Source organism: Papilio xuthus, unplaced genomic scaffold (assembly GCF_000836235.2).
Source record: "Papilio xuthus unplaced genomic scaffold, Pxut_1.1 DF827570.1, whole genome shotgun sequence".
Lineage (NCBI taxonomy): Eukaryota > Metazoa > Arthropoda > Insecta > Lepidoptera > Papilionidae > Papilio > Papilio xuthus.
Genome location: NW_013531079.1, coordinates 3321470 through 3345347, shown reverse-complemented (window position 1 = coordinate 3345347; position 23878 = coordinate 3321470). Strand labels below are relative to the sequence as shown.

Here is a 23878-nt window from a genome sequence, read left to right as displayed (position 1 = left end):
AGTTTATTTTAGATTTTTATTTTTATTTTAGAAAAATAAATCAATCTCCAAGTACTGTTTCGCGGACGAAATCGCGGGCGCAGTTAGGTAATATGTTAAATGAGAAACACAAATAGACATATAATTTTTATTTCTAAATTCAAAAATGTAAAACAAAACAACAATCGTATGAATCAGTCTTCTTGCAGATATTTTTAGCAATTTCGCTACGATTTTACAAAACATTACTTACGAATAAATGCTATTTTATATATTAATTATAATTACAATAATTAATATAAATAAAATGTTATATTAATTAATGATTAATTTAATTTACAACTTGTTATTTTAAAAAGCTTATTTTAATTTGGCAGCATATTTTTTGAGGAATTAAATTAGGGAACGTACACATACGACGTGAGCCGTTTAAGGGGGAGTGGAGTCTTTAAAATATTAGGGTCGGTCACAGGAGCGGTGGGGGGGAGTTGGGGCTCAGATTTTAGTCACATAGTCGTTATTTTTCATAATACATAATTCACTAGTAATTTAAGTATGCAGTCTTATGTCTTATTAAGAGTATGAGCCAAATTATTTTTTTTGCCTGTGAAATGATTAAAAATCATAATTATGAATTACTACGTAAAAACTAAAGGGGGGTCTTAGAATGTACTACGAGTGGTAACAGAGAGGAGGGAGGGGTCGAAAAAACTAAAAAATAGGTCACGTAACATGGGTATGTTCCCATATACAATTTGGCGCCATTTTTACGAATGATACATTTCAAATTACCAATAATATTCAATGCGTTTCCACTGTTTACAAGCACGTTGTCTAACCCTATAACTCTTTGATGAAATAGATGTTTGTTACATGTGGCAGTGAACACTCGATTAAGCAACAATTTTGAAACTTTGCGTCCCTGAGGCCTAATTTAGTCCTCTTTCGCTTCCCTCCCTCTTTCTTATAAGGAAAGGATGGGAAGTGGAAGCGGACTTTCCGGATGAGAGGATGCATGGGAAGGGAAAATATTTTATTTTCGTGCATCCTCTCCACCGTCGATTAAAGGTAGGCAACGTATATGTCTATGGGCAACGGTCACTTCGCTATTTCAGCGATTACAGGTGGCCGCTCGCTCGTTTGCCACCTTATAAAATAAAAAAAAAAACATTTAAATTTTGTAAATTATAATTAAAATTCCAAAAAGAATCAACTATTATTATAAATAAATATTAAAATCCTTACATTAGAGGCTATTTACAATAGCATAAGGATAACAATAAAATTACTTAATTTACCTAAAAAATATAAATACAATATTTGTGACACACATAGAATCAAACTTAAGTATTTTTAAATTGATATAAAAACGGCTAAAACCGTCAGGTATATTCATCCGGTGGCGGCACCGACTAGTTTCGAGCCCATCGGGCCCTTTATCAGGGTGAGTGGGACTGGTATTATTGCGCGGACGCGGCCCTCATCTCACTGAATTAAACTAGTAGTCGGTGGACCACCGGACGAATATACGTGAGTGTTTAGACGATTTATATAAGTTTATTATAATGTCTCACGATAGTTTGAATAATTTAAGTATTTTTGTATGGATATTGAATGGTTGTTTGTATGACATTAATAATCTTTAGGACAAGTACTGGTTGCTTAAAAATGTAGAAATTCTCCATACATTGCAATAAATTCTATGATAGTAAAAATTAAAAAGTAAAGTTAAAAATAACTTTGAGGCAGTAATTTTGTTAAATAAAAGAAAACTTGAGCGAATATTCATGTGGTTAATCCAAAACAAAACACATATAGATCATCATCAGCTCACTATACGTCCCTGCTGAGGGGCTCGGAGCCTATCCTAAGTTAGTGACTAGGACATAGTCAACCACGCTGGCCAAGTGCGGGTTGGTTGACTTCACACATATCTTCGAATTTCTTCTCAGATATGTGCAGGTTGCCCCACGATGTTTTCCTTTACCGTAAGAACATCGGATAATAGTACATATGTAAATCGGAAATGGAAAAACACATTGGTACATGGCGGGATTCGTACCTAGGACATGCAGATTCCAAGTCAAGTGCTTGACTCCTGAGCTACCGAAGATATTCCGTTTACTTAACAGTAATGAAATCTCTAAATAACAGGCGCAGGTGTATTGCATTTTACATAAATACAGTATAATCTCACTAATCCGGCACTATTAAAAAGCATTGCCGGATTATTGGAATGTTCGGATTACTGGATTATAGTGAAAAGTCATAGTACATTTTATTATTCAATTCTAGTGTCTTGTGTTTGCGTTTATTTGATATTTTAACTTAAAACTATTCTTTAAAAAAATAGTTTTGAGGTTAGACGACGACGACGCTTTAGTCGACGCAGCGACTGAAGCCCACACTTATAGAGGGTGCGAGGGAGGTGTGGTGCCGGATTATTGAACGTGCCGATCGAAGTGCCGGATTATTGAGATTATACTGTAGCTATGGTCTAATAATAGTTAACTTACGCTTAATTGGGTTAACGAGATACAATTGTGTATCATTTCACGTAAAATTCGTTTAACCTTCTTATATTTAGTAATAAATCTTTGGCACAGAGACTAGAATAATGACATAAAATAATTATATTTTCAGTTATCGATGGTCCTCAATTAGTTAAAATGAATGTTTCAGTTTAGTTACCTATGATGTGGTGTTCTACAGATTTCTGGAAAAGAAAATTTTAAATTTTAGTATACATGTCTTATAGTAATCGATTAATTTATAATATTATTTTAATTAAGCATTTCTAAAGTCTTAGATTTTTAAAAGAAACTAATCTTACTAATATTAATGAGAAAAATTAAGAATAAGAATAAATTTATTTCACAAAAACACGTTAGAATAATATACATTGAAGTATGTTGCAGACCCCGAACTAGGCTGAGTCTGTATCTCGGGGCCTAGGAGTGCACTAACCATGAACAAAATAGCAGAATAATTAGATGGATGTATGTTAGAAGGTATCTCCAGAACAGCTTAACGTATCTCGCTGAAATTTGTCATAAATGTAGAACGTAGTCTAGAACACATAGGTTACTAATTAAGTTTTTTTTTAACCGTCGGCTAGTATACAGGATGTCGCAAAAGGTTACGAACATAGTTAGGGGGATGATAGGGATGGTCACAAGGGTCACCAGAAAAATTAAATAAAAATTCCCCTCTGGGTATTAAAAAAAATAAAGGGCATTTTTTAAAAACTTAAAAATGTTACACCTTCTGGGGCAATTTTGTAACCAATGACCTACAAATATTGCGACATTTAAAAAAAGCTATTATGTCATCGTCAATAACCCTTTATCAATATGAAATAAAAAAAAACAATACAACTAACAAAGATTTTAAAGAAAATTAAAATTGCCCCAGGTGTAAAATTTTTAAGTTTCAAAAAATTCCATTTATTTTTTTTAATACCCAGAGGGGAATCCCCTATCATCCCCCTTCCTATGTACGTAACCTTTTGGGACAACCTATATACTAATTTTAAATTAAATTAAGTCAAGAAAAAGGTTATAAGTATCTATTTAAAAGAAAGAATGTACTAGAAAGAAATCTTTAACAATATCTGCTTTTAGATATAGGTTGTAATGTAACTAAAATAAATTGTATAAACTTACTTCTCGGCATACTCTTCATAGTAGATTTCGATATACTGTCGCTGTCTTCTGATTCTGAACACAATTGAAAACTTGTTTCTGTAAATAAATTCAATATTATAATAATATTACTAGTAATTAATTACAAACAGACAAGCTATGAATTGGCAGCTGATTTGTCGGTGCAGGTAATCATCATCATCAGCTCACTATACGTCTCCACTGAGGGGCTCGAAGCCTACCCTAAGTTAGTGACTAGGCCATAGTCAACGCTGGCCCGGTACGGGTTGACTTCACACAAATCTGAATTTCTTCACGATGTTTTCTTCACCGTAAGAACCTTGGATAAATGTAATAACATATATGCTGACCGTAAATCGATAAAATCTTTGGTACATTCCGGGAGTCGAACCCCGGATTTGCAGATTACAAGTTAAATGCTTAACCCTTGAGTCACCGACGCTCCGACGTGGGTCCTAGCTGATAGTTATCTTAGTTTTCTCAAAGACAATAAGAGAAATTACAAAATGTTTTATTACGAGTGTTTCGATAGTGAAAACACGCTGTATACAAACCAGTATCGTATCGCAGCTTGTTCTGTCTGCACGGCAGGTCCTGATTCTCCACGTGACCGAATGTCCGGAAGCCGACCGCGAACTGCGCGTACGGACTTATCTCGTACAACTCTAAACAAATAAAACATTAGTAAATCATAAAAAAACTGATACGTCTGTCTTTAATTGACATATGTGAAGCGGGTAAGGAAAGGGGAGGGACGTACTGAAAGAGGATATTTCTCCTTCCCAAATATCCCCTGTCAAGTCTGGTTAAAATGTTACATTTGACGCCTGTCTTCTGTGTAGTCGTGGTATCGCAACGAGCGAGTCGAACAGTTAATGCTACGGATTAATACAGTTATAAAATAATTGATTATCCATACATGTTACTAACCGTGTTTACTATTATTCCTCATATGTATGGGTGCGCTGTATATCCTGGCGGGCGGCTCCTTGCCGGCGAGGTTGCTGTGTGACGTGTTAGCTGTGACGTCACCGCTGCCGGACTTGTCCGCTGTTATTGAATTGCGGTACTCGGTCAGGTTGCCCGCTCTGAATACACAGAGGGAATCATTCATCATTAGGGGCATTAAAGGGATTGAGTGGAGCAGTCATCTAGCTATCTAGAGGTTTCAATTTTAGATTCAATGTTCGACCAGATCATAACCTATAACCATTAATCCTGTTTCCAAGTAATAAGTTTCATTTGCCACTAGTGTTGGCTTTTTTTTAAATATAAGCAGATTTTTTCTTAATCTTACTAATATTATAAATGCGAATGTTTAGATGGATGAATGAATGGATGGATGTATGTTTGAAGGTATCTCCAAAACGGCTGGACTGATCTCCATGAAATTTGGCACACATATAGAACACAGTTTGGAAGAACACACGGGCGACTGATTGTTTACTAATATTTATTGTACCACTCCAATTAAGCCTCTATGCTTGTTGGACATGGTTTACGACAATAGTTGATTAGCGGGATTCGAACCCCAGACCACAAGAACGGAAGTCCTTACTCTTAACCGTTAGTCTAGCCATGTTTGTAGGAAAAAGTATATAATACTAACCTTTGTCTCTTCACCAATATATAAACACAACTGACAAGACAGAGCGCCAGCAATATGGAGCTGCAGACTATGACTAACATATTTATATCAAAGAATTCTGAAGGTGGTCCCACTTCACCTGGAATAAAGATAAAGTGTATGAAAATAATTAAATAAAGGAAAAATAACGGAGGATTCCTCTTATAAATAGGAGATGCTATCCACCGTAGTGATACACGCTTTTAGACGACACAAATGTTTCACAAACCAGACGTGTACTTTTTCTTTAGAAACTAACGTTCAGAAAAATGAAAACGATAAATTCTAATTTCTTTTCTGTTAATCTAATTTATTCTTATCGGAAAAAATAGATTAAGTATTTCATTTGTTCCTTTTAACTATGGCACTATACATTTTCAAGTGTGTAAACACGAAATTTGAAGTTGACCAAAATTTTTTGTCTAAAACAACTTACTGCCATCTTCATTCTTAGTAGCGAAGTTGTACGTGGTAGTAACACTGCCTGCCTCGTTTGTGGCGGTGACGCGGACCTGGTACCAGGTACCGGGCGACAGGTCGCTGATCGCAAACGAGCCGGTGCGGTAACTCGGGCTGTTGGACTGGTATACACTCCACGAGGGGTTTGTATATGTCTAAAAAAAAGACGAGAAATGTAAATATATGAAAATGGAATATGTTTTCATTCCCAAAGAAATATTTGTCAATGCTGCAATTTAGAAATATTTTCTGCTAATTTTGAATCTTTGATAAGTATCCAAATATATCCTACAACACAATTTTACAATGTCTTTTATAACTGAGGAGTCCTTATGATTCAAATCGAGAAAGGTATAATTCAATTTTAATAATTTTGAATTTTATTTACCAGTGTATTATGAGCCCTTATCCAATTCCTGGCGCCGAGCGCGCGGTACTCGAGGTCCCAGGAGCGCAGCTCGCAGCCGGCGTCGTCCCACCCCGCCAGCTGCACGAACATGTGCGAGCAGTTGCTCCACAACCACTCGTTCGTTGACGGTGGAATCGGCGCTGGAAGGGTTAAGTATAGGTAGCTAGTGGTAAAATTAACTTATATAGTTGGACCTGGGATGGCTTGTAGCATGATGGACCGATGACCTGGTCAAGAAGCACCAGACCGATCTTTGTGCCGATCTTTCAGAGAGGATTATTTCCAGCAGTTGGCGTCACGTGACTAAGATGTAGGACCAAGCGCTTGAAGAATTATTGTACTTAGCCATTTATTTCAATGTTCTAGTATCTGGTAAATTTTAGTTTAATTTTCGTATGAATTATGACTCACCTCCACCTAATGTACTGACATCGATGTATGCAGGTTGTGAAGTTCCAACTTTGTTAGTCGCGGTGATTCTAAGCGAATATTTTGTACCACATTTGAGGCCTGTAAGAGCGTATTTCTGAACTCCAGATAAATTAGGGAGTTTATTTGCCGGCCATGCTTCCTGCCACGGACCGCTGGCTTCTTTCCAAGTTAAACTGTAACCTGAAAATACGACAATGGCGATGTTAAGAAGATTTCATTTTCAGTAATTTTCATCTCCCTAAAGAATGCAATGAGGACTATTTGGAAGTCTTCAGCTAATAGTCAGATTACTTACTGATTTTCTGACTGTGACTCCTATTTCCTAGTGAGTAGTAAGGCTGTTCCCAGTCAACTAGTATAGAGTCTTTGTAGGGCGTGGCTCGGAGTACTGGCGCGTCCGGTAGAGGCAGCACAGTCACCACGTACTCCACGGAGTCTGAACCGTACAGGTTCTTAGCGAGGCAAGTGTAGTTGCCGCCGAGAGACTGGTCGATGTCTGGAAACGTAAACGTAAATAGCCATCAACCTCAAAATACAATGAAGCACTAATTGGTGCATTCAAGACGGTAAGTGATCTAGAAATCTGTATTCTTTCTGTTTCTCCTAGGAACCAAATAATGAGTCTAAGTTGAAGAGTAACATGTACCTGGTGCATTTTGTTTTTTGGCAGTGGGTTGTGCATACATTGTATTTTATTAATATGACCTTTAGTAGCTATGTGAATAAAATGATGATGATGATGATGTACAATGATGGAACCAGAGCCAACCTTTTTACGTATTAGAACTTAATTAATAGTATTTCTAAAACTAAGAGAAAATACATGAAGTATAAACTCACTGTTAATGAGCAGACTGTCGTCATGGTTCCGTGTGAAGCGCGGGTGATGTGTGATGATGTTGTGGTTGTGATACCACACAGTGCGCGGCGGCGGAGACCCCACGCAGGCGCAGGCCAACAACAATGAACTGCCCACACCCACTGACACCACGCCGCCTAGCGACGCTACGCCCGCTACGACTGTGAAATTAAGGTCAATCAGAATTCTAATTTAGGAATTTTATAAAGAGTAGACTGTTAAATGTAAATAAAAGTGGGGAATGGTTGTCAAAGAAATACGACATATTCTATACTTTTAGAAGAGACATCTATTTTTGATTGGAAAGAAAAACTAGTGCAAATTGTTTTTTTTTACGGAATGGGATCGAGACTTTTGGGTATAGCAATCCTGACCTAATTAAAGGAAGTATTAGATAAACTTAACATTTGAGCTGGGCTGGTGGCTATACTGTTGTAGTTAGAACTATTAAATGGTGGACAATTCCGATGATGCTCAAGACATACCTCTTTGTGATGGCGTATGTGACACGCGTCTGGTGGGCGGGCCCTCGCCAGCGCCGGTGCTGGCCGTCAGCCAGGTCTCGTATGTCCGGCCTGTGGTCAGCTCCTTCAGCTCTGCCACCGTGCGCCCCTCGGCCTCCACGCGGTGTGTCTGTGCTGGACCATTGCTGGCACATAGATAAATTCATTGTATTTGAAATACCTTTACATTCTTTAGTATCTGTTTATTCCCTTAAACTCTTCCGTACATCCGTTTTGCTCAAAGAACATCTTTGCATATGACTTTCTGGCTACATAACCACATTACAAGTATATTACATTGAAATCCCTTTTTAATTTTAAAGGTGAAGAACATTTTTGGAATATCCTAGGGATGATGTTTTTCCAGTAGAGGAAATAATAATTTTAATTGACTATAATTTAGGTTTCTTATTTCATTTACCTTGAGGTTGGCTTGACGTAGACAGTGTAGTAGAGTAATTCTCCATTTGGATGCTCAGGCCGCTTCCAGCTCACGAGTAGAGAGGTTGGTGATAGCACTAAGGCTTTGATATCGGCTGGTGGATCGGGAACTGTTAAATATGAATTGATTAGATGACGCCAACATTGCTCCTTCGAGCAGTAGTACTTAAAGAAGAAGAAGGATTTAGAAGAAGGCAGACGATATATGAAGATACTATTTTAAATATCCCTTACACAATAGACTATTTACAGAATGAAATCTTACTACATGCGAAAGTTTAAATGGATGTTTGTAAGAAGGTATCTGCGGAACGGCTCAACCGTTCTTGATGAAATATGGCACAGACGTAGAAAATAGCCTGGAAGAACGAATAGGCTACGTTTTAAGTTTTTTTTTAATTTCGCGCGAATTAAGACGCGGGCAAAGATACTATCATACTGAAATTTGAAACAAGATTTCTATCACTTACCATCTTGCAAAGTGGCACATACGATTGGATACGAGAACGGCCCTGGCCCGTAGTTTGAGTAGCCGGCCACTTTAACCGTGTAGTTAGTGTACTTCATGAGAGCTTGCAGGTACAGCTCCGTGTGGAGTGAGGTTTGGTTCTGCCAAGCACTGTCTGGAAATAAAATTGGCAATTTTTTAAATTCAATATCAGTAGACTTTTAAACTTCTTTTAAAGGCTACCTGGGCATTAGCAATCTTCTGTTATTTAGCTTACTTAACTAATGGGGATGAACTGTTTTTTTTTGTGATACACATGTTTAATCAACAAGATAAAGATTGCCTTTGTATTTTGTATATTGCGAAAATATATTATAGTTAGGTAAATTAAATTGTGCTATTACTATACATTATTCTGTAGCAATGATTGTAAATTGTTTAGGATGAACCTTTAGTATTATCAATCTTTTCAGCATCTTTGTAAGTTTTATTACTCTGTGAGAAGCTGGTCATCTATCTCCTGTCTTACCATCAGTAGCATATAGTACGGTGTATCCGATGAGGGAGCTGCCCTGGGCGCCCGGTGTGATGGGCTGCCAGCCAACGCGCAAAGAGGTTGAAGATATCGCCGTACATTCGACAGAAGTTGGTGCATGTTCTGGGGCTGTTTAAATAACAAAAATAAAATCATTGATTTTACTGAACTAGATTGCAATGACAGATGTAATTTGAAGTTTGATTTGTGTAAAATTGCCTCAGATTTTTTTTATCCTGCTCTTAAACCTACTTGATGTATTTTTATGAATACGAAAAAACAAGCTTATCTTACCGCCTTCCATAGTATCTTGGAATACTGGCAATGAAAATGGCCCAGAACCGGCGCCGTTGAACGCTGATATTGAAACTGCATATCTGAAAGTTGAAAGTAAAAGTTCCATAATTTAAAACTATTACAAGGGATTATTTAATTAAATTTTGGATTGTCTGATGTAGGATAATTTTATTATTATTTAATTCTACCTCGTATTTTTCAATAGACCACTTATTTTCGTTTCCTGTTTTCCAGATTTCTGTGAAACTTTCAAAGTTCTGGTATCGCTGTCCTCCGAATCTGAAATATTGAAATTTTCTTACAATTTACAAACATATCATAAAAATGTTGTTTCAATTATCTACAGTCGAATGGATGCTTTCCAAAGAAACACCAAGGATTTCAAACTAAATGATTCACGAAAACCACTTTTTTGTTGTGATGACAAAACGCAAGCAATTTTGATGAATTTATTTTTCAATATGACTATGGCCTAGTTACCCCTATCTTAGGGTAGGCTTTGAGACTATCGGTGAGGTCGTATAGTGAGCTAATAATGATGATGATGATATTTTTCAATAGCTACAACATATTTCGTCTTGCTGAACCTGTTTTTGTTTCAATTCTATAACTCTTACAGCTTTAAGATATTTCGATAGTATTACTTACTCGTAGGTACATTTTGCGGTACCGCTTTCACGTGGTATCCAGTAATGATGCCGTTATGGGACTCCTTTGGTGGAGGCAGCCATGATACAAACAGTTCTCCAGGAGAATCCGTCTGCTCTACAACTATGTTGATAGGCGGCGATGAAGGTGCTAGAAAAGAGAAAGTTCCACAACTTATTACTGATGACCAATTCAGACCAATCAAGAACGTTCAATTAAAAAAGCATCGAAAGTTGAAAAAAGAAAAAACAATGAAACAACGATACAAACATATCAGTACAAAATTTTCCACCCTTTTCTCTTGTTTTATAAAAAATTGTACGATAAGTTAGATGTCGTAACATCTTAGTAAAAACGATAGTTCTTTTGTGTAATATGACTTCAATTTATAAATAACTCTGTCTTCTTTATAGTGTTGATTAATCTTACTTCTGACTAATAATATTAATGCGAATGTTTGGATGGATGGACTATGTTATAAGCTGTCTCCAGAACGACTACATGGATCTTGATGAATTTTGGCATAGAAATAGAACATATAGGCTACTAAATTAAGTATTTTTAAATCCCGCTCTGACGGAGTCATGGGCGACAGCTAGTTTCTACATAAGTCTCTCTGCTTTATAGTGTTGAAGTCATGGGATTACTTTTAAAGTATTTATTTTTATAATGTAATGAGAGAGAGTTACCTTCCTCATGCGTGGTGAAGTGCACGGGTGCGGTATACCGGCTGACGCCGACCTGGTTACCTGTGGCCACGCGGATCACGTATGCGGTTGCTGGACGCAGGTTCTGTAACTCCGCTGATTGTCGCATGTCATTGTCTTTTCTGGAATGCAATACACACAATCAGTCATAGGGCTGATGATTTTTAACAGATAATTTAAAATTTAAGGCTAAAAGTAATGTTGCTTAGCGGTGATTAATATCAAACGAAAATTACCTAGTAATATTAATAACAACAGCATGTTCCCATCCAATATCGACGACATGAGCTGGAGCGTACTGCAGAGCGTAGCGCGACGCGTGCGCACGCACCGACCTCCATGAGGCGACTGCTGAGCGCGAGTGCACTGAATCTACCCTCAGATCTGATGGCGGAGTCGGGGGCTCTGGAAATTACATGTAGATTTAAAAAGAATGATAGAATCCGCAGCAGCAAGACCTGCTGAACATAGCTCATATACTGGTGCAGAAGACAATATAGGAGAGACATGTCAAGCTAAAGTATTTCATTAGTAAAGAATAGCTTACCTAATATATTTAGGAACACATTAAATGTAGCAGTTCCGTATGGATTGTTGGCTCTGCATTGGTATAGACCCGCATCTCCCGTCTCCGAATACTGGATGTTAATTGTACTCGTCAGGCCTAGCGTTGTCTTTGACTCGGAAAGTTTTGCTCTGGAATCAAATGAAGCAACTAGATACGTTAATACTACAAAAGAAAGAGGAACATATCGTGACCTAAGAGCTGACTTATATTGAAGGAAAACATCATGATGTAATCTGTATAGTAGAATGGTGGGGATCGACGGGATCGGAGTGTAGAGCCAGATTTGACAACGACTAGGAGCCTACAATATTATGTTATAGTTGAATAAGTTTCTGATTTTAGTCAAGTCTCTCAGTTTTTAGTCATTTTTCTATCTTACTAGGAAATTCTTTCAACGGATGCTTGGTGGATCCTTACACTTGTTGCTTTATACTTGCATTGCATAACTCTTCTATTAGTATGTCTAAGTAAATAAATTGCTAAGAATCATATTTAAGATAATAAGATGTATGTGAACCTGTGTATTTGAAAATCCAGTATATTTCCATTATGTGTCCATAATATCCTTATAGGATCATCACCCAGTGCTTTGCATTCTAATGTAACTGGGTGTCCCAGTCGTGAAGTCACATTTGTTGATGTCGTCTCGAAATGTACCGGCTCTGGAAGTAAGTAAGGAAGTATTTTTATTTATAAGACTTTAGCACCATCTCTTTTACTTTTTAAATAAATTCTAGCTTGATATCTTGACACGGTCCTGAGAAAACAGGTCTTGAGATACTGACGGACGGACAGCAAACTAATACTATAAGGGTACCGTTTTTGAAGAAGGAGAACTAAACACAATTTAGTTTCCACAAAATATACTTACTATTAACACTCATCCAAATAGTTTTACTAAGGGGACTACCGACTCCATTCTCAACGTTGCAGGAGTACAAACCCTCGTCGGTCAGAGACACCTCTTCTATGATTAGAGTGCCATTGGGTAGACTCAGAATGCCACCACCAGCTAGTTCTAGTACTGGCTGCCATGTGCCCAGAAGTGCTGAAATAATTTTACACTTTTAAAAGCAGAGATTCCCATACTTTATACGTCGACTTTGGTGATGTGTATCATCATACAGCATTCGTTCTTCTCGTGAAACTTTAAATATGTCTACAATTTTACAGTCTTGTTGGAGTCTACGATCGTTTTTTAACCCATCGAGATTATTCAATATAGTGTTCAATTGAACATGGATTTCGTTGTTGCAAATATTTTCAATGCACTTTGTACTTTACCATCTTTCTTCATCCAATGCACTTGAGGTTGTGGATATCCGTTAGCACTACACGACACGGTGCCTCTTCTGCCCAACAAAAGTGAGGAATTTGATGGCTCTTCCGCCCATTTGGGGGCAACTAAAAATAGAAAGAAGATCACGTCAGTGCATAATAGAACAAAGGCTCCTAATTGTGGCTACGTGATTGATGAAATATAGTACATGGTCTCCAATATAATAAGAATTATTGGTAACTCTGTATAACTGTATTTCTGACGAAGTTTTTAAAATATATTTGAAAACAAAGTGTAGGTTAAGACCATTAGGAGGGAACTAATAAATGGTAATTTGTAACTCATAACTAAACTAGCTGTCGCCCGCGAATGTCCGCGCAGAATTAAAAACAAACTTAATAAGATTCCTTTCCTACAGACTATGTTCTACATCTATGCTAGATTACAGCTGGATCCATGCAACTGTTTCGGAGAGACCTTCAAACAAACATACCTTTTATATACAGTTCAGTGGACCTGTTGACTTTAGCGACGTGATTGGACGCTACACAAGTGTATGTCCCGCAATGCTCCAACGACACTTTCTTAATCACCAGCGCACTAAATAACTCTGAACTTCGTTCAACTACCTGTGAAAAATTAGGACATACTTTCATTATCGAGTGGAAAGTTACTAGACTACTATGAGAAATTTCTGACTTTTATTATCATGTTCTATGTTATCCTCTCATAAATTTTAAGTCTCGTAGATTTTATTGCATGAACTAGAAATAAAGATAACTCTACTGTATAGCTTGCCACCATAATGCGACAAACTGTAAAAAAATTCCATTTGATGGGTTCAAGACTAGTATTTAGTCCGTATTATGGCCCTGTTCCCTAAAAGTTGCTGGTATTTGCAGCGAGAACAGAAAGTATAGACTCCTCCTAAGCATTAATTATTTACGGCTATTCATATACAACTTTACCGTTTACCAAAAATAAATCTATTTCTTCTCTCGATTTTCTAACGAGACTTCTATTCAATTTACCGTGGATTTCTGACACCAAAATCCGTATTTAAAACATATTGTTATCTCTGTTATTTCAAAGATGACGATATTGACGATATGTTTTATACAGATGTTTTGGTCTTAGAAACCCACGCCTGGTGTAACTATCATTCCTAAAAGAGCTATCTAGGCGTTAGAGGGTGGCGGTTATGTTCCGAACGGTGATCCCGTCTGCCCCCTTGTTAGCGCCGGTGGCAACCGCCGTGGGGCTTTAGTCGGTGTAAGCCCGACATAACCTTCTTTGTCCCGCAAGGATGGTATGCGAAAGGCATATCCCCACGTTAAAAAAAGGGTAACTATCATTATTGTCTTACTTACCTTTAAACTACTAGATATCCTTTTCCCATCTTTCAGCCATTCGAAGTGTATTGGAAGATCTCCACTCCTAACATTGCAATATATATTCACAATCTGTCCTTCCTGTAGATTATTGCCTAAGAGTAAATCTTCTAATATAGGTGCTTCTATCACTTGTATCTCGAATGCTCTTCTTGCCATTTCACCAGATGGACTGGTTACTATGCAAGTATATACAGCTCCATTCTGTTCTTTACTGACTTCTGGTATTGTTAGAACACCGTGTATATTAACAACGTTACGTCTGCTTTTATGTTTCTTTGTAGTACGTTTGTATCTCGTTTGAAATAGATTATTCGAATTTATAATTTTTCCTTTGAAATCCCAATCTATCTTACTGGAAATAAAATTACTTATTATAATTACTACTTTAAGCATACAGCTACGATAGTAAACAGCGGGGCTAGACAAAGTCTATTCGCTCCGTAGCGATTCCATAACGAGTTTCAAAAATGTATGGAACTGACGACGATCACGTGACTTATCGAAAGTTATTGACATTTCTATACATTTTTGAAGTTCATTGTGGAATCGCTTCGGAGCGAATGCACTTTGTCTAACCCTGCTTGAACTGTAAAGCGAAATATAGAGCGAGGCATAGAGCCCAGCTGATGAAATTGGTGCGAACCAAAATTGGAATCGCTTGGATTGTGGTTAGTTTTGCACCAATGCCTTTATGCCGTATTGTTAAATTTATTTCGTTTTTTTTCTCAGCAATATGTAACATATTTTCTTTTTTATAAAAACCATTTGTTACCTTATAGGGTAGCCGTAGAATGGACATCTCAAATTAACCGCTTCGCCGCTTTGAACTTTTATTGGCGGCAGGGATCTGATATACGGCGGACCTAAAAGTTATAAAACACTTTTTAGTGTTGCTTTTGTCTTTTTATCTCTTGACATAAATAGTGCCAGCTATGTAGGAATTTAAATTGATAGTTTCTTTAACCCTTTCATTCTATGATGTTTCAAATCATAGCCTAATTTGGTTGTAGCCTTTCGTTTTGATACATTTATGAAGCCATAGTTTTAGACTTAAGCTATGACATATACAGAGTCTTTGGCTCAGGACTTGAGCACTTGATTTATAATTTGCTGGTCCTGGGTTCGATCCATATTGTCAATTTAAATATGTACATTTATCCGACGTTGTTACGGTGAAGGAAAACATCGTGATGCAACCTGCATATATCTGAGAAGAAATTCAAAGATATGTATGAAGTCAACCCGCACTGAGTCAGTATTGACCATGGCTTAGTCACAGACTTAGGGTTGGCTCCGAGCTCCTCAATGGGGACGTATAGTAATGATGAATATGAATGAATATATATTTTAATAATACCATAAACATCAAGTCGATTCTCATGAGCAGCAACATTTTCTCCTTCTTTTGCAGTACAGGAATACAGTCCGCCATCTTCAACTCTAACTCGCGTGATATTAAGCTGGGTTACCACGGAGTTATCTGATGTCATTACCTGACCTAAAGCGTATCTGAAATGACAAATTTATAATTTTAAATGCAACGATAATTTTGGTTTTTTGTTAACTTTTGTTTCTAGGTAGATTGTTTTACGATAAAATGTTATAATCGAATCGAAAAGGACTCTTAAAATCTTTAAATATACAAGTTTTAGTAAGATTATTATAATTGTTAATAGTTTTAGCAATCCTTTTTTGGGGTAAAGGCTTCCTCTACCCACAAAGATCACATCCAAAGGTCTCTAGCGAACTTTTAAAAGAACGGTTGTTGTTGAGTTGAATAAGAAAGGTCAGGAAACAAGTACTGTGGGTTTATTTGTAGTATATGGGGTTTAATTTGAAATATTTTTTGTAATGTAATTATCTACCTTGGGTCAGTATTACTGGAGATAGTAACTCCATCTCTCTCCCAAGTGAACTGAGGAGGTCTGTCGCTTGATGCTGCACATTGCATGCTTATCTGAAATCATTTTGATTACAATCACAATTAATGATTACATTATATTTTGAACCATATGATATAATATAATATAATATTTGAACCATGTATATCAGAGTAAGATTCTTGGCGACTTAGAAAAGGACGGATTTTGTTTGTTAAACGAAAGCACATGGCCTAGTTGTTGACGCCTATTCCTGTGTATCGTCTTAGGTAAGGTCGTGGTAGTAGAACACTCAGTAATACTATAAGTCTAGTTAAAATTTTTCATATATCATTAAAAAGCGTTTCAGTATCTTGTCTAATTTGCATATTTTTGGTTATTACTTACATCACCACCGGGCGTGACTGTCCGTTCAGTGAAATGTTGTGTGATGATCAGTCGATTCTCGGATAAGTTTCTTCTAACTCGTTTTCTTCTATCAAGTCCTGGAAAAATTATTGAAGACAATTTTTAAATCTCAATTTAACATATAAAGTTAAAACTGATCTTGTTTATAGATTACTACCCTCGTTAAACATATAAGAGATACGGTGATGTCTATATAACTAGAATCTGTTACAACTTAAACTTCAATAAGTAGAAATAAAATATCGTTCCGCTGAATCCTTGCTGTCTCGAATAATTTAGATTTTGTATCTCGAAATAAATATTATTTAATTATACGTTTACTCGTATTTCAAAAATGAGATTTAGTAAGAAGTATAAAACTAACTGTCGCCTGCTACTTCATCTGTGCGAAATTAATAAAAAACATAGTAGCCTATGTGTTCTTCCAGATTATGCTCTATATGTATTATAAATTACATCGATATCCGTTTTCCCTTCAAAACAATATGCATCCATCCATCTAAACATTCGAATTTCTAATATTAATAAGAAGTAAGATAATGACGACTTACTTGGGATTTCTTATCAATATTATCTTTAACTTTCTGTTAAGGCGAAGAATCAATAAGTCGAAGTTTTTGTGCATTTCCCGCGACATTCGAGATGTCGTGATTCTACTGTACATTTCATAGCTTTCGGCATAGAATTAGAAATTTTCTTTTAAATTAAAAAAAATGATTTCTGTCCAAATATAATTTACGACCCGTACTATAAATTCGTTTATTGTTTAGTGATGTGTTGTCAACATCGATATCTTCTAAATAAAAAAAATGCATTTTCATATAATTAAATGAGCAATTTCTCAAAAAATTGCAAAAAGTTACAACACAGTTAAATTATTTTTTTATTTTGTAAATGGGAATTAAAATGCAATATTATATTTAATTATAACATCCACCTCAATCTTACTAATATGAACAAATCTCGCTAAAAGCTGCCATAAAATAGTCTAGGAGAGCACATAGGCTACTATAATATTTTTACTATTTTTTTTAATTCCATGCAGACGGAATCTCGGGCGACTGCCAGTATAATAGTTAAACAATACATACAGATATGACGGAAGTGAACTATCGACAACAGTTATTATAATACGGACATCACTACGCCATGACAGATTCGGCCATTCCTATTACGAGGCGGCGCTGTAACGTCGCAATCTGGCAGGGAACATAATTACGAGGGTCGCAATTTGCCCAACGAATGGCCACCTCGACTTCACACCTTGTTATGTTCCGGTTAATGGAAGCAAAATTTAGATGAACAGACTTAATAGTCTGTTATTAAAGATAATTATGTTATTAATTTGTGATGTTATGTGATTTTTTGAGCTAAATTACTTCTGTTTCCATCTTCACGATACAAAAAAATCGACCAATTAAATTAATTATCACATCTTACTAATATAATAAATGCGAATGTTTAGTTGAATTGATGTTGGAAAGTATCTCCAGCACAGCTGTATGGATCTCGCTGAAATTTAGCACAGATGTAGAACAGACTGTAAGGATACATGCATATAAATTAAGTTTTTGTTTACTCCTTGCGGACGAAGTCGCAGGTGACAGTAGTTAATTATAATAATAGTCTAGAAGAATCTTTGAAGATATAGTATTATGTTTGGTCATATTTTATAGATGTGCAGGTATAAAAAGTACCGTAAAATTGTGTCTAAATATAGCGCGTAGATTCAGAGAATTTGTTGATGTTCCTGTACAGTCTGATTGATGTGGATTTCAAATTTCAGGAGACACACAAACAAACGCGTAGTTCATTAGTTGAGCTCGACGTTGCGATGGAAAACCGAAATTCGATTAAACGAACGAGATGAAACGAGACAGTGAAAACTCTACTGAATTAACCTAAGCCGATTTTATACTTCGATTCTCAGTTAGACATAGATTGTATATTACAAATTAAGATAAACAAGATACGTTACTTTGCCGTAATACTTTTTTTTCTAATTTTCTTCACAACAAAACTGTGTATTTAACTTTGGTGTAGAAACAATAGCAAAGCTACATATATCTACATCGATTTCGAGAGAATTGTAATTACATACAACTTTCATCCCTCCTTTCAACCATTTACAACCCTATTTTTGCATTGAAAAGTAGCCTATATCCTTCCTTGGACTCTAAACTATAAGTGTACCGAATTTCATTCAAATCGGGTCGGTAGTAGGGACGTGCATGCGTGACAAACATAATTACTTTTGCATTTATAATATTAGTAAGTATTAAACCTCGAAACCTAAGAAAGGAAAAACTCGGAGCCTACCCTTGGTTTAGGGTAGGCTCCGAGCCCCTCGGTGGGTACGTATAGTGAGCTGATGATGAAGGATTAAAATGCATTAGTTATGTTAGCAATCTATGTTTAGACAAAATTCCTTCAAATGCACCTCTCTAATATTCGAGACGATTGTTACTTGATGCACTTCACTGTCGCATGTCATTCCACAAGCGTCAGCCGGCAAATGTGATTATGTTCTGACGTATGCAATTTGCACGGCACCTTGCTTCGGAAAGCAATTTTGAAGCTGCATTGATTTCACGAAATTACCTTGATTACATAAATAGTTTAGTAATAAAGTTAAATAAAATTTTATTATTACTAACACAATGCTCCATCCACGCGGAATTAAAAAATAACCTAGTAACCTATGTGTTCCTACAGACTATGATATATATTTATGCCTAATTTTACCGTGATCCCGTTCCGGGGATACCATTAAACAAACATCCATCCATCCAAACATTCGCACTTAAAATATTAAAAAGAAAGAGAATTTTTAGAAAAATATAGATCAAATCGCCGTAGCTGATTCAGCATATTTCTTTCCAGATATGTGCAGGTTGCATCACGATGTTTTCCTTCACCGTAAGTACGTTAGATAAATGTACATATGTAAATCGGAAATCAAAGAACACATTGTTACATGGCGGGATTCGAACCCAGGACCTGCAGATTGCAAGTCAAGTGCTTGACCCCTGAGCCACCGACGCTCTAGATGATTTATACTTAGGTATAAATAAACCTGACTAGCAGCCTGGAAGTTTAATTGGAACACGTCTAAGTACTGACTAACCCAGATAAGTTTTGGAGTCCAAGTTGTTAAGGTAAGTTGGACAAAGAGTATTGTAATAGTAAATGTTTTGTTATAAAGGCCTAAATTTCGTGCGGTATTCAATATTTTATAGCACAGTATTTGGTGAAAATAAATTTAATTTTGTAATTTAAATTACTTTACGGCGAAATTTTCATGGAATATTGGTATGCGCTGTACAATATTTTCCCCGAAATTTCAGCAATTATTTCTATATCTTATTAATATAATAAATTCGAAAGTTTATATGGATAGATAGATGTTTGTCTGAAGGTATCTATCGATATATATCCAGAACGGTTCAACAGATCTTGATGAAATTTGGCATAAATATAGGACATAGCGTGGAAGAATACATAGGCTATTCATAAAGTTTGTTTTAATTCCGCGGGGCCAGAGTCATAGGCGACAGCTAGTTATGTAATATTTTGGACGATTCGTCGGACTTAAATCGGATTAGTCAAATTTTGTGACGCATCACTAAACTATGCTAATTAGAGGTAAGGCCCCAACGAGCGACAATAATTAAATTTTCTGACACTATTTTAAAGCCTATTTACTCGTATATATCCACATAAATAAAAATAAATATAATTGTTTAAAATATTTAGTTTTACAAAGAAATAAATAAAAAACCGCCTTAACCTGACTTTGTTTCAAAAACTTTTAAACATTTTCTCAAGGTTACGTCAATAAACTAACAATATTAAAAAAGAAAAGACTGTATTTCTATGTTAATTAGAAAGCAAATCGAATAATACCGTAACGAACATACCCAAAAAAATACCTGCCTGACAGATTTTTAATAGAATAAAAATGACATCCACAGGTCAATGGAGCATATGATGAAAGAGGGGACATCCTATCAAACGGTGTAATTGACCAACGGTCACTTCCCCTACTACATACCACATAGAGAGATTTATAAGGATCAATAAATTGAATCAACTAATAACTGATCATAAAAATCGAACATTTAAAGATACTAAAAGGAGGATTGCCTTCGTTATTTTAGGCACTCAAACGTCTAAAAATCTTGCCGTAAAGTATGATACGAGTAGAAAAGATAGTTATAAACAAATTTTTACTACATACAAAAACATCAATTACTTTCACACATACAAATGTCATTTGTATGAAAGCTTATGCCACGATTCCAGCTCCATTCGTACAGAGTAAATAAATAATGGCAATAAATAATCTGCCGCTGACACCGACCTCGCGGAGTGGTCTCTGCTCTGCCGCCTAACGATTGAACCTCGACCTATGTTACACCGAAACGAACACATGTTATAAAAATTGTCTTTTTTTTACTAGCTGTCCGTGCGCTATAAAAAAACATAATTAGTAGTATGTGTTCTTTCAGACTATGTTCTACATGTATGGCAAATTTCATAGAGATCTGCTCAGCCACTCTGAAGATTTTCACACAAACATCCATACAAACATTCGCTGTGCTGTCCTGTTAGTTAGTACTCCAGAACGGCGTAATGGATCTTGCTAAAATCTGGCATAGATGTAGAACATGGTCCGCAACATATAGGCTACCAATAAAGTTTTTTTATACCTCGCGGACAGAATCGCGGGCGACAACTAGTTTAGTATAAAGAATAAAAATATGCAGATATTGCAAATGTCGAGATCCGTTTGTTCGTTTTACTAAAACAGTGTGACAGTCAGACTGTGCCGTATTTTATTTGGGACAGCTTTTGTTGTTTCGGTCCCGTGGCTTATGTTTGTTTTGCTTAGTACTGAGCACCCTTCCTAATGATTCATATCGTACAAGCCACTTCACTTACTCGTACAAAAAGCAGAGAAATATAAACTATAAAACAAGAGAATTAAAGAGGAAAATCGCTTGTCTATAACCAGCCTATCGTTTGTCTGCCTTCTGAGATTTCATTCAGTTGTCAAAACAAAAGGATCTTATTTGTCAAAGGGTTGGCTTGTTTGTTTGTCCATTAAAAAGCGTTAAGGCTTATTAGTACTACTATATAGTTTTTTTAAGGACATGTTGAGTAGTATCAAAGGGGTTGAAAGATCGCTTGAAAAAAAGGACAAAGCTACATAGGTAAATTTTGTTTATATTTTTTTGGGATTAGTTTAATATTAGAATCAGTTTTTTTGTTATTTAAATATTTTTTTGTAAATTTATTAATATTTCTTTTCTTTGTAGGCTTGTGCTAGGATATGGTTTACGACAATAGTCCAAAGGCGGGATTCGAACCCCCGACCTCGTGATCGGAAATCCGTACCCCTAACCATTAGACTATTGGCGCTTAAATACATGTATAGTATTACATGACAGATGTTACTTACTTCTTCTGGAGTGAGAACTCAATTCTTGATCCGGTATTGCAAAGGTCAGTAACCTGAAACATAAAGATATACCACATTAAAATAAGACCAACTAGCTGTTGCTCGCTCCGTCCGCGCGAAATAAAAAAACTTAATGAGTAGCCTATATATTCCATAGTATGTTCTACATCTGTGTTAAATTTCAGCAAGATCCATGCAGCCGTTCTGGAGATACATACCTTCTAACAAACATCCATCTAAACATTCACATTTATAATATAAGTAAGATTGCTGTTATACGTCTTCTTGTATCAAAAAATTCTAGTGTGAGTGTAAATGTAGATCCGCTGAGTTGTTCCGGAGATACCTTCAAACAAACATCCATCCATCTAAACATTCACATTTATAATATTAGTAAGATTAACAAAAAAACACACAACGGACTTTTTTAATCATTTTAATTGTTATTCCCGCTAATGACATAACAAGATGAAGCCGCCCCTAACCCTGTTAGGGGCTGGTTTACGACGATAACGTAATGGAAACTCGACTTTATGCAATTAACTAATGCTCGGCCGGAACCAATCTATTTGAATAATGGCAGTTGTTGTACAGAAAACAAATTGTTTCAAACTATCTAGAATTTTAATATTTATAATATAATGGATTACTGTTTGTTTTTTATAGTTGTTCATAACTAGCTGTCGCCCGCGACTCCGTTCGCGCAGCAATAAAAAACACTTAATTAGTATTAAAGGCGACGGAAAATAGAGAGAATGGAAAAGAGCGGTTGAATTTTGATAAACTTTAGAAAATTACATAATAACTAGCTGTCGCCCGCGATTCCGTCTGCGCGGGATTAAAAATAGATGTTGGCCGTTTTCAGACCAACTCAACATGCTCACAAAATCTCATGAGAATCGGTCAAGCCATTTCGGAGGAGTATGGGAACGAAAATTGTGACACGAGAATTTTATATATGAGAAGTTAAAAGGGAAAATGAAAATATAAAATGGAATAATGAAATGATATTAGCACGCACTGTTTGATTGAAGATATATTTACAACTGCTATTTTAAATAACAACAAAAAAGGAAGAAAAAATACATTACGTTCGAAATATAAAAAAAGTTATAAGTTTAAAACGTATAAAAGATTCCGGTTCTGTCGGCAACAAGTATGCTGTGTTCTTCCTGACTATGTTTTACATCTATGTCAAATTTCATCAAGATTCGTAGAGCCGTTCGGGAGATACCTTTAAACAAACAAATCCATCCAAATGTTCTAATTTATAATATTAGTAAGAAGTAAAATATAGACGAACGGGTTAAACAAAACTAAATAGTATAAAAAGTTTATCGAGAGTTTAAATCATGTATCAATAATTAAATTTACTCGTAAGACTGATTCGATTTTATTTAACTACTTGTTGTTTAAATTACATCTTATTAATATTATAAATGCAATGTTTGGATGGATGTTTCTTTCTTAGAGGACGGTTCAACAGATCTCAATGAAATTTGGCATGAATGTCGAACATAGTCTGGAAGGTTACTATTTTTTTAATTCTTCGCAGACAGAGTCGCGGATGAAACCTAGTTTTTTAATAAACATACAACAATTTCAACTCTTATTTCTTGATAATATCTGTTGCACTTAGTAAGTAAATGAAAAATCAGACGAAAACAAAAACAAAAGAAGTCAGCAGAATTCATTCGACCGAAGTCAGCTGTCTCCGGTTTCGTAATTTGCCTACAATGTAAAATAGTGCCACGATTCATCTCAGTGGCCATTGAACCTTGACTTTTAAAAGACTGGACCTGTTAAGTACGTGCTGTGTTTACATGAGTGCTCATATAAAAATACGTATATATAAGCAAGATCTCACAGCAGCAAG

The 23878-nt window shown here is 36.0% G+C and overlaps 2 protein-coding genes and 1 long non-coding RNA gene across 3 annotated transcripts; all 3 read right to left on the bottom strand.

Moving 5' to 3' along the window:
* Positions 1–2034: 2034 nt before the first annotated feature.
* On the bottom strand, positions 2035–6934 carry LOC106118596 (uncharacterized). Its single transcript, XM_013313266.1, has 9 exons — positions 6867–6934; positions 6551–6751; positions 6119–6279; positions 5708–5885; positions 5254–5371; positions 4575–4732; positions 4199–4309; positions 3645–3722; positions 2035–2695 (listed from the first exon to the last, which is right to left on the bottom strand). Exons 3-9 carry the CDS (start codon positions 6227–6229, stop codon positions 2667–2669), a joined length of 783 nt encoding a protein of 260 aa, XP_013168720.1. The 5' UTR covers positions 6230–6279; positions 6551–6751; positions 6867–6934; the 3' UTR covers positions 2035–2666.
* Positions 6320–13201, bottom strand: LOC106118505 (Down syndrome cell adhesion molecule-like protein Dscam2). The gene is made up of 18 exons (XM_013313165.1): positions 13198–13201; positions 12862–12981; positions 12449–12625; positions 12095–12239; positions 11557–11705; positions 11246–11414; positions 10992–11131; positions 10303–10452; positions 9843–9933; positions 9652–9734; positions 9352–9486; positions 8845–8997; positions 8355–8484; positions 7916–8079; positions 7412–7591; positions 6867–7067; positions 6551–6751; positions 6320–6366 (listed from the first exon to the last, which is right to left on the bottom strand). The coding sequence occupies exons 1-18, from the start codon at positions 13199–13201 to the stop codon at positions 6320–6322; spliced, it is 2439 nt and encodes an 812-aa protein (XP_013168619.1).
* A 2474-nt stretch (positions 13202–15675) lies between these two features.
* On the bottom strand, positions 15676–16603 carry LOC106118607 (uncharacterized). Its single transcript, XR_001227925.1, has 3 exons — positions 16518–16603; positions 16116–16207; positions 15676–15759 (listed from the first exon to the last, which is right to left on the bottom strand). It is a non-coding gene; the product is annotated as an uncharacterized LOC106118607 (long non-coding RNA).
* Positions 16604–23878: the final 7275 nt, after the last annotated feature.